General features: G+C 51.7%; 1 protein-coding gene across 1 annotated transcript; it reads left to right on the top strand.

Annotated features, from left to right (window-relative positions):
* Positions 1–361: 361 nt before the first annotated feature.
* LOC138364996 (serine-rich adhesin for platelets-like) lies at positions 362–10,193 on the top strand. The gene is made up of 4 exons (XM_069325090.1): positions 362–384; positions 676–3,809; positions 5,041–5,231; positions 9,027–10,193. Exons 1-4 carry the CDS (start codon positions 362–364, stop codon positions 10,191–10,193), a joined length of 4,515 nt encoding a protein of 1,504 aa, XP_069181191.1.
* The last annotated feature ends 326 nt before the right edge of the window (positions 10,194–10,519 follow it).

Raw genomic sequence — 10,519 nt, 5'->3', positions numbered from 1 at the left:
GATTGTTTGAAGGGAAGGATAGACATGGATTTAACTGAGCCAAGGGTGGATATAAAGAGGAGTAGCCTCCCATGGATATAAAGAGGAGCAGCCTCCCATGGATATAAAGAGGAGCAGCCTCCCATGGATATAAAGAGGAGCAGCCTCCCATGGATATAAAGAGGAGCAGCCTCCCATGGATATAAAGAGGAGCAGCCTCTCGTCAGGTTCATTAATTCTTATGTTCCTCTCTAGACTGAACCCGCCAAGCCTGGAGCATCACACCTGCTGAGATCTTCCTCTGAGCCACGCTCTTTTCGTTGTTATTGACGTCATGCGTTCAGTACTCGCTGTAATGTCAGACTCCTGATGACAGATCACGATGAGAACGCTGAGCGATGGGACGTGAGCTCCTCATCTCGTGTTCAGGGAGCACGTGAACGCGTGAATGTATTTTGAGAATACAGTCAACACGAGCCCATCATGTTTATTGTATTCTCAAAAACATGTTGCCGAATACAAAATACAAAAAACTGTTTGATAACGGTAATTGTTCAGAAGTGTTTCTTAGGCATTAACAACAGAAATATCACCGTTTATTGTTATTAAAACTGTTCTCATTGGGATTGTTTAATAGAACTATACGTATTGTCAATACTCCGATTAATGATTGTCCTGGACATTTTCCCTGGGCAGTTCCAGCGAGGCTGTTGGACAGTTCCAGGGAGGCTGTTGGACAGTTCCAGCGAGGCTGTCGGACAGTTCCAGCGAGGCTGTCGGACAGTTCCAGCGAGGCTGTCGGACAGTTCCAGCAAGGCTGTCGGACAGTTCCAACGAGGCTGTCGGACAGTTCCAACGAGGTTGCCGGACAGTTCCAGCAAGGCTGTCGGACAGTTCCAGCGAGGCAGTCGGACAGTTCCAGCGAGGCTGTCGGACAATTCCAGCGAGGCTGTCGGACAGTTCCAGCGAGGCTGTCGGACAGTTCCAGCGAGGCTGTCGGAGAATTCCAGCGAGGCTGTCGGACAGTTCCAGCGAGGCAGTTGGACAGTTCCAGCGAGGCTGTCGGAGAATTCCAGCGAGGCTGTCGGACAGTTCCAGCGAGGCAGTCGGACAGTTCCAGCGAGGCTGTCGGACAATTCCAGCGAGGCTGTCGGACAGTTCCAACGAGGCTGTCGGACAGTTCCAGCGAGGCTGTCGGACAATTCCAGCGAGGCTGTCGGACAGTTCCAGCGAGGCAGTTGGACAGTTCCAGCGAGGCTGTCGGACAATTCCAGCGAGGCTGTCGGACAGTTCCAGCGAGGCTGTCGGACAGTTCCAACGAGGCTGTTGGACAGTTCCAGCGAGGCTGTCGGACAATTCCAGCGAGGCTGTCGGACAGTTCAAGCGAGGCTGTCGGAGAATTCCAGCGAGGCTGTCGGAGAATTCCAGCGAGGCTGTCGGACAGTTCCCGCGAGACTGTCGGACAGTTCCAGCGAGGCTGTCGGACAATTCCAGCGAGGCAGTCGGACAGTTCCAGCGAGGCTGTCGGACAGTTCCAGCGAGGCTGTCGGACAGTTCCAACGAGGCTGTCGGACAGTTCCAGCGAGGCAGTCGGACAGTTCCAGCGAGGCTGTCGGACAGTTCCAGCGAGGCAGTCGGACAGTTCCAGCGAGGCTGTCGGACAGTTCCAGCGAGGCAGTCGGACAATTCCAGCGAGGCAGTTGGACAGTTCCAGCTGGGCAGTTGGACAGTTCCAGCGAGGCTGTCGGACAGTTCCAGCGAGGCAGTCGGACAATTCCAGCGAGGCTGTCGGACAGTTCCAACGAGGCTGTCGGATAGTTCCAACAAGGCTGTCGGACAGTTCCAGCGAGGCTGTCGGACAGTTCCAACGAGGTTGTCGGACAGTTCCAGCGAGGCTGTCGGACAGTTCCAGCGAGGCTGTTGGACAGTTCCAGCGAGGCTGTCGGACAGTTCCAGCGAGGCTGTCGGACAGTTCCAACGAGGCTGTCGGACAGTTCCAGCGAGGCTGTCGGACAGTTCCAACGAGGCTGTCGGACAGTTCCAGCGAGGCTGTCGGACAGTTCCAACGAGGCAGTTGGACAGTTCCAGCGAGGCAGTTGGACAGTTCCAGCGAGGCTGTCGGACAATTCCAGCGAGGCTGTCGGACAGTTCCAACGAGGCAGTTGGACAGTTCCAGCGAGGCTGTTGGACAGTTCCAGCGAGGCTGTCGGACAGTTCCAGCGAGGCTGTCGGACAGTTCCAACGAGGCTGTCGGACAGTTCCAGCGAGGCTGTCGGACAGTTCCAACGAGGCTGTCGGACAGTTCCAGCGAGGCTGTCGGACAGTTCCAACGAGGCAGTTGGACAGTTCCAGCGAGGCAGTTGGACAGTTCCAGCGAGGCTGTCGGACAATTCCAGCGAGGCTGTCGGACAGTTCCAACGAGGCAGTTGGACAGTTCCAGCGAGGCTGTCGGACAGTTCCAGCGAGGCTGTCGGACAGTTCCAACGAGGCTGTCGGACAGTTCCAGCGAGGCTGTCGGACAGTTCCAACGAGGCTGTCGGACAGTTCCAGCGAGGCTGTCGGACAGTTCCAACGAGGCAGTTGGACAGTTCCAGCGAGGCAGTTGGACAGTTCCAGCGAGGCTGTCGGACAATTCCAGCGAGGCTGTCGGACAGTTCCAGCGAGGCAGTCGGACAATTCCAGCGAGGCAGTTGGACAGTTCCAGCTGGGCAGTTGGACAGTTCCAGCGAGGCTGTCGGACAGTTCCAGCGAGGCAGTCGGACAATTCCAGCGAGGCTGTCGGACAGTTCCAACGAGGCTGTCGGATAGTTCCAACAAGGCTGTCGGACAGTTCCAGCGAGGCTGTCGGACAGTTCCAACGAGGTTGTCGGACAGTTCCAGCGAGGCTGTCGGACAGTTCCAGCGAGGCTGTTGGACAGTTCCAGCGAGGCTGTCGGACAGTTCCAGCGAGGCTGTCGGACAGTTCCAACGAGGCTGTCGGACAGTTCCAGCGAGGCTGTCGGACAGTTCCAACGAGGCTGTCGGACAGTTCCAGCGAGGCTGTCGGACAGTTCCAACGAGGCAGTTGGACAGTTCCAGCGAGGCAGTTGGACAGTTCCAGCGAGGCTGTCGGACAATTCCAGCGAGGCTGTCGGACAGTTCCAACGAGGCAGTTGGACAGTTCCAGCGAGGCTGTTGGACAGTTCCAGCGAGGCTGTCGGACAGTTCCAGCGAGGCTGTCGGACAGTTCCAACGAGGCTGTCGGACAGTTCCAGCGAGGCTGTCGGACAGTTCCAACGAGGCTGTCGGACAGTTCCAGCGAGGCTGTCGGACAGTTCCAACCAGGCAGTTGGACAGTTCCAGCGAGGCAGTTGGACAGTTCCAGCGAGGCTGTCGGACAATTCCAGCGAGGCTGTCGGACAGTTCCAACGAGGCAGTTGGACAGTTCCAGCGAGGCTGTCGGACAGTTCCAGCGAGGCTGTCGGACAGTTCCAACGAGGCTGTCGGACAGTTCCAGCGAGGCTGTCGGACAGTTCCAACGAGGCTGTCGGACAGTTCCAGCGAGGCTGTCGGACAGTTCCAACGAGGCAGTTGGACAGTTCCAGCGAGGCAGTTGGACAGTTCCAGCGAGGCTGTCGGACAATTCCAGCGAGGCTGTCGGACAGTTCCAACGAGGCAGTTGGACAGTTCCAGCGAGGCTGTCGGACAGTTCCAGCGAGGCTGTCGGACAGTTCCAACGAGGCAGTTGGACAGTTCCAGCGAGGCAGTTGGACAGTTCCAGCGAGGCTGTCGGACAATTCCAGCGAAGCTGTCGGACAGTTCCTGTCATGCCATCGGCATGTCCCTACCAGGCAATAATGTCGTTTCGTTATGGCTTTAATTACACTCGAGCCCCGTCTTAGGTCAAGGCAGCCAGGCCACTGAATAACTTGTCACACACACTGGCATCTCTGCCAGTTCGACTCCTTCACAATAACTTGACGACTGGGGACTTCTACCAGTACCACAAAGTAACAAGGAAGCACAACACATTCTTGTCTGTATTACCATAATGGTCACGATTCATAATGAAAAATGGGATGCGTTTTGGGGGGAAACTTTGTTCCTGCTGCGAATATATTGCAGACATTTGCATAATGAGAATGGTAGTAGAAGTGGCGAATATTGTACAGGAAAAGTATAGGAAAAGAGCGGTAGAGTGTCAATGTTCAGGAAGAGGAGGGATGAAGGTATACAAGTAGAATTTGCGCGAAGCAAATGAGCTCCATTATCAACATCAGAGAAGGTGACAAGTATCTCATAAGATATGGGGTGACATTATCATTATCAGTGATGGTGACTGACTTCTCCTGAGAGTGGCAGTGGGAGTGATAGTGGCTATACTAGTCATAGTGACATCTGCAGTGTCAGTGATGGTGACTGACTTCTCTTGAGAGTGGCAGTGGGAGTGATAGTGGCTATACTAGTCATAGTGACATCTGCAGTGTCAGTGATGGTGACTGATTATATTAGAGACAGAAGAAGAGTGGGAGTATCACCATCACCACCTGGTCACTGCTGGTGAAGATGGTGACCACTGAACACCCACTAAACACAGTGGGAGTATCACCATCACCACCTGGTCACTGCTGGCGCCAAACATCAAGTCCAAGGGACGGTCCACGCACAGATTAAAAAGGCATTAGTGACTGTAAAATGACCGAAATAGCGAAAACTATAACTGTTTTGTCCTTGTGTGGTCGGTGCTGGAGCTGAAGCAGCTCTTGGTGTAGGCAGCACTGAAGAGATACCTGAAGACACTATCCTCTCATAAAAATGTATCAGTGATATATGACTTGTTTTCAATAGCATATGTTGCTTCTACGATTCACGAGGTGTTGAACGATCTAGGTAAATACTAACGTTGACATACTCAAACATTGCCGTAAGTTCTAAGTACTGTTCATCATGCAAGAGCCTGATCTTACATATCACTGTTCAAGGAACATTTATATAAACATCACTGTTCATCAAGCAAGAGCCAGATATACACATGACTTTATCAATCAAGAACATAACATTTACATCACTTTTTCATACTAGAGCCAGATATGAACATCCTCATATATGAGGCAGAACCCAGATATAATCATGACTTAACCAGACAGGGGCCAGATGAGTACATGACTGTTTTTGAGGCAAGAGATAAATATACATTTCACTGTATATCAGACTGGCCCAGATACACGTGTAACTGCCAGTCAGATAGGCATTACTCATCAGTTGGGAACCAGGTATTCAAGTTACGGAACTATTTATTGTTGTAAACGCTAACTCAAGGTGTCATTTATATAAAGTATCTCGTGACAAATATCAATTCCTTATTAATTTATTAATACAAAACTCTCTCCTATGGAGGCGTATTGGCAGGAAACACACTGAGTGGGAGATATAGACACATAATTAATCTTTATATTCACACTTATATACATGAAAATGTCAGTATTTACATTTACACAATCACTCCTTACGGTCTTAACTCACTCTCTAGGGTCGTAACTCGCTCCTTAGGGTCTTAACTCACTCCCTAAGGTCTTAACTCACTCCCTAGGGTCTTAACTCACTCATAAGGGTCTTAACTCACTCCCTAGGGTCTTAACTCACTCCTTAGGGACTTACCTCACTCCCTAGGGTCTTAACTCACTCCTTAGGGACTTACCTCACTCCCTAGGGTCGTAACTCTCTTCTTAGGGTCTTAACTCACTCCTTAGGGTCTTAACTCACTCCCTAGGGTCTTAACTCACTCCCTAGGGTCTTAAATCACTCCCTAGGGTCGTACCTCCCTCCTTAGGGTCTTAACTCACTCCTTAGGGTCTTAACTCACTCCCTAGGGTCTTAACTCACTCCCTAGGGTCTTAAATCACTCCCTAGGGTCGTACCTCCCTCCTTAGGGTCTTAACTCACTCCTTAGGGTCTTAACTCACTCCCTAGGGTCTTAAATCACTCTCTAGTGTCGTACCTCCCTCCTTAGGGTCTTAACTCACTCCTTAGGGTCCTAACTCACTCCCTAAGGTCTTAACTCACTCCCTAGGGAATTAACTCACTCCTTAGGGTCTTACCTCACTCCTTAGAGACTTATCTCACTCCTTAGGGACTTACCTCACTCCCTAGGGTCTTAACTCACTCCTTAGGGACTTACCTCAACTCCCTAGGGTCGTAACTCTCTTCTTAGGGTCTTAACTCACTCCTTAGGGTCTTAACTCACTCCCTAGGGTCTTAACTCACTCCCTAGGGTCTTAACTCACTCCCTAGGGTCTTAAATCACTCCCTAGGGTCGTACCTCCCTCCTTAGGGTCTTAACTCACTCCTTAGGGTCTTAACTCACTCCCTAGGGTCTTAACTCACTCCCTAGGGTCTTAAATCACTCCCTAGGGTCGTACCTCCCTCCTTAGGGTCTTAACTCACTCCTTAGGGTCTTAACTCACTCCCTAGGGTCTTAAATCACTCTCTAGTGTCGTACCTCCCTCCTTAGGGTCTTAACTCACTCCTTAGGGTCCTAACTCACTCCCTAAGGTCTTAACTCACTCCCTAGGGAATTAACTCACTCCTTAGGGTCTTACCTCACTCCTTAGAGACTTATCTCACTCCTTAGGGACTTACCTCACTCCTTAGGGTCTTAACTCACTCCTTAGGGTCTTAAATCACTCCTTAGGGTCTTAACTCACTCCCTAGGGTCTTAACTCACTCCTTAGGGTCTTACCTAACTCCTTAGGGTCTTAACTCACTCCCTAAGGTCTTAAATCACTCCCTAGGGTCGTACCTCCCTCCTTAGGGTCTTAACTCACTCCTTAGAGTCCTAATTCACTCCCTAAGGTCTTAACTCACTCCCTAGGGAATTACGTCACTCCTTAGGGTCTTAACTCACTCCTTTAGGGTCGTAACTCACTCCTTAGAGTCCTAACTCACTCCCTAAGGTCTTAACTCACTCCCTAGGGAATTAACTCACTCCTTAGGGTCCTACCTCACTCCCTAAGGTCTTAACTCACTTCCTAGGGTCTTAACTCACTACCAAGTGACTTAACTCACTCCCTAGGGGGTCTTAACTCCCTCCTTAGGGTCTTAACTCACTCCCTAGGGTCTTAACTCACTCCTTAGGGTCTTACCTCCCTCCTTAGGGTCTTAACTCACTCCTAATGGGGTCTTAACTCAAGCCTTAAGGGTCGTAACTCACTCTCTAGGGGTCCTAACTTACACTCTAGGGGTCTTAACTCACTCCCTGGGATCTTATCTCACTCCCTAGGGGGTCTTAACTCACTCCTTAGGGTCTTACCTCTTTCCCTAGGGGGTCTTAACTCATTCCTTACGGTCTTAACTCACTTTCTAGGGTCTTAACTCACTCCCTGGGGTCTTAACTCACTCCTTAGGGTCTTAACTCACTCCTTATGCTCTTAAATCACTCCCTAAGGTCTTAAACCCTAATTCCAAGACGGCATCCCGCCTTCCACCAATAACCAAATCTCCATTTCTTCTTGTCTCCAGAGAACATCTTATCTCTCTCGCAATTTTTGGGTAATTACTTCGTACATGTGTGTTATGAAGTAATTATACCTTAGTGAGGTATAAATCCTCACTAAGTCATAGAAAGGATTTATTAATTTTATTTTCTAGGTTCTGAGGCTTCAATTGGGGCCCAATCAGTTGATTGACAGGCTGCATTCTTCCAGAATGTCGTGGCTAAGTTGGTTAAAGCGTATATTTTGGAGTACTTCAGAAATATGGAAATTGCAGAAGTCCTATAAGCCCAAACGTTGCTGTGGAAAATTTCCACCCACTATATCAATATTATAATCTAAGAAATGAAGTACATCTGAATCATATACGAATCTTACCAGAATCATTATTTTTATATCATATAATCAGAATCCTACATCAGAATCGTTAGGATCATACATCCATGGCATCACGATTGTCACGTCCGCCTTTAGGCTTAGGGATGACCTACGTGACTTTGCTCATGAATCTTCATCAATCTAGAAGGTTCTAAAAGAAGCTGCCTTAACTCAAATACAATTGAAACATCATTTCACTGCCGGTGATAGTTATTTCATATCTGTTATAAAGAATCAATTTTTATAAATTGATACTATAAATACTACCTATAATCATTATATCCAATATATATATATATATATATATATATATATATATATATATATATATATATATATATATATATATATATATATATATATATATATATATATATATATATATTGTGACGATAATCTCTTTCAAGAGAGATTGAGCCTGCTCTTCCCTACTTCAAGTTACGCCAAAGACACAAGTATAAGATGCTACATTTAAGATACGCCACCAGTAGCACAAAACGTTTTGACCAGGAGGCAAAACCTATCCAAGATCCCCCCACTCCACACACCCTCCACACGCCGGCTCGTCATCAAACCAGCTAACTACCCTTCACCTGATTGGTGACTCGCCAGCCGCGCACCTGCACACCGCACCTCGGCGCCCTCTACCCAAGTCGACGTCTGAGCCTGATCAGCTATTAACTTCAGAATATTCCTTGTGCTCTTAGCGTTGACATCTCTCTCTGGCATACTAGCTCATTAGCTCGTATACGAAGGGAGGTTTCAGCCATAGCCGATATTCTCAGCACCATTTTTACATTTTCTCTTTTGTATTATTGTGTCTCACATTGTCTTTGCAGTTCTTATATTAAAGTTTCATTGTTCATACTTTGTGTTTTACGTGTTCCTCCCTCTCACTTACCACAGACAACAGGCAAGCAGTCTATATTTTTGTTTTAAGTGTGACCAGGCATTGACACCTGCCATTGGAAGACTGCCGAACATCAACACTCCAACACTTTCTCGTCACAATATATATACATATATATATATATATATATATATATATATATATATATATATATATATATATATATATATATATATATATATATATATATATATATATATAAAGTTTCCTTCAATCACACTTTACCACAAATTAATCATCTAAGATGAGAAATAATTAATCAATATTCACTGTTGGTCATCCTCCCTGAGTTCGGCGATCTCCACACCGCCCGGGAGAACAGCCACCTGGGAGAACAGCCGCCCGGGAGAACAGCCGCCCGGGAGAACAGCCGCTCGGGAGAACAGCCGCTCGGGAGAACAGCCGCCCGGGAGAACAGCCGCCCGGGAGAACAGCCGCCCGGGAGAACAGCCGCCCGGGAGAACAGCCGCTCGGGAGAACAGCCGCCCGAGAGAACAGCCGCCCGGGAGAACAGCCGCCCGGGAGAACAGCCGCCCGGGAAAACAGCCGCCCGGGAGAACAGCCGCCCGGGAGAACAGCCGCCCGGGAGAGCAGCCGCCCGGGAGAACAGCCACCCGGGAGAACAGCCGCCCGGGAGAACAGCCGCCCGGGAGAACAGCCGCTCGGGAGAACAGTCGCCCGGCAGAACAGCCGCCCGGGAGAGCAGCCGCCCGGGGAACAGCCGCCTGGGAGAACAGCCGCCCGGGGGAACAGCCGCCCGGGAGAGCAGCCGCCCGGGAGAACAGCCGCCCAAGAGAGCAGCCGCCCGGGAGAACAGCCGCCCGGGAGAACAGCCGCCCAAGAGAGCAGCCGCCCGGGAGAACAGCCGCCCGGGAGAACAGCCGCCCGTGAGAGCAGCCGCCCGGGAGAACAGCCGCCCGGGAGAACAGCCGCCCAAGAGAGCAGCCGCCCGGGAGAACAGCCGCCCGGGAGAACAGCCGCCCGTGAGAGCAGCCGCCCGGGAGAGCAGTCGCCCGGGAAAACAGCCGCCCGGGAGAACAGCCGCCCGGGAGAACAGCCGCCCGGGAGAACAGCCGCCCAAGAGAGCAGCCGCCCGGGAGAACAGCCGCCCGGGAGAGCAGCCGCCCGGGAGAACAGCCGCCCGGGAGAACAGCCGCCCGGGAGAACAGCCGCCCAAGAGAGCAGCCGCCCGGGAGAACAGCCGCCCAAGAGAGCAGCCGCCCGGGAGAACAGCCGCCCGGGAGAACAGCCGCCCGGGAGAACAGCCGCCCGGGAGAACAGCCGCCCGGGAGAACAGCCGCCCGGGAGAACAGCCGCCCGGGAGAACAGCCGCCCGTGAGAGCAGCCGCCCGGGAGAGCAGTCGCCCGGGAAAACAGCCGCCCGGGAGAATAGCCGCCCGGGAGAACAGCCGCCCGGGAGAACAGTCACCCGGGAGAATAGCCGCCCGGGAGAATAGCCGCCCGGGAGAACAGCCGCCCGGGAGAATAGCCGCCCGGGAGAATAGCCGCCCGGGAGAATAGCCGCCCGGGAGAACAGCCGCCCGGGAGAATAGCCGCCCGGGAGAATAGCCGCCCAGGAGAATAGCCGCCCGGGAGAACAGCCGCCCGGGAGAATAGCCGCCCGGGAGAACAGCCGCCCGGGAGAACAGCCGCCCGGGAGAACAGCCGCCCGGGAGAATAGCCGCCCGGGAGAACAGCCGCCCGGGAGAACAGCCGCCCGGGAGAATAGCCGCCCGGGAGAGCAGTCGCCCAGGAGAACAGCTGCCCGGGAGAACAGCTGCCC

The sequence above is a fragment of the Procambarus clarkii genome, chromosome 15 (genome assembly GCF_040958095.1).
Source record: "Procambarus clarkii isolate CNS0578487 chromosome 15, FALCON_Pclarkii_2.0, whole genome shotgun sequence".
NCBI lineage: Eukaryota > Metazoa > Arthropoda > Malacostraca > Decapoda > Cambaridae > Procambarus > Procambarus clarkii.
This window is presented reverse-complemented; position numbering and strand designations above follow the sequence as displayed.

Bases quoted from the DNA above. Each gene is read 5' to 3' on its own strand.
- LOC138364996 (XM_069325090.1), top strand. From the start codon at position 362: ATGAGAACGCTGAGCGATGGGAC. The intron at 3,810-5,040 runs GCAATAATGTCG...TTTTCATACTAG, and splicing joins CATCGGCATGTCCCTACCAG to AGCCAGATATGAACATCCTC. The intron at 5,232-9,026 runs GTATTCAAGTTA...ATCCTCCCTGAG, and splicing joins ACTCATCAGTTGGGAACCAG to TTCGGCGATCTCCACACCGC.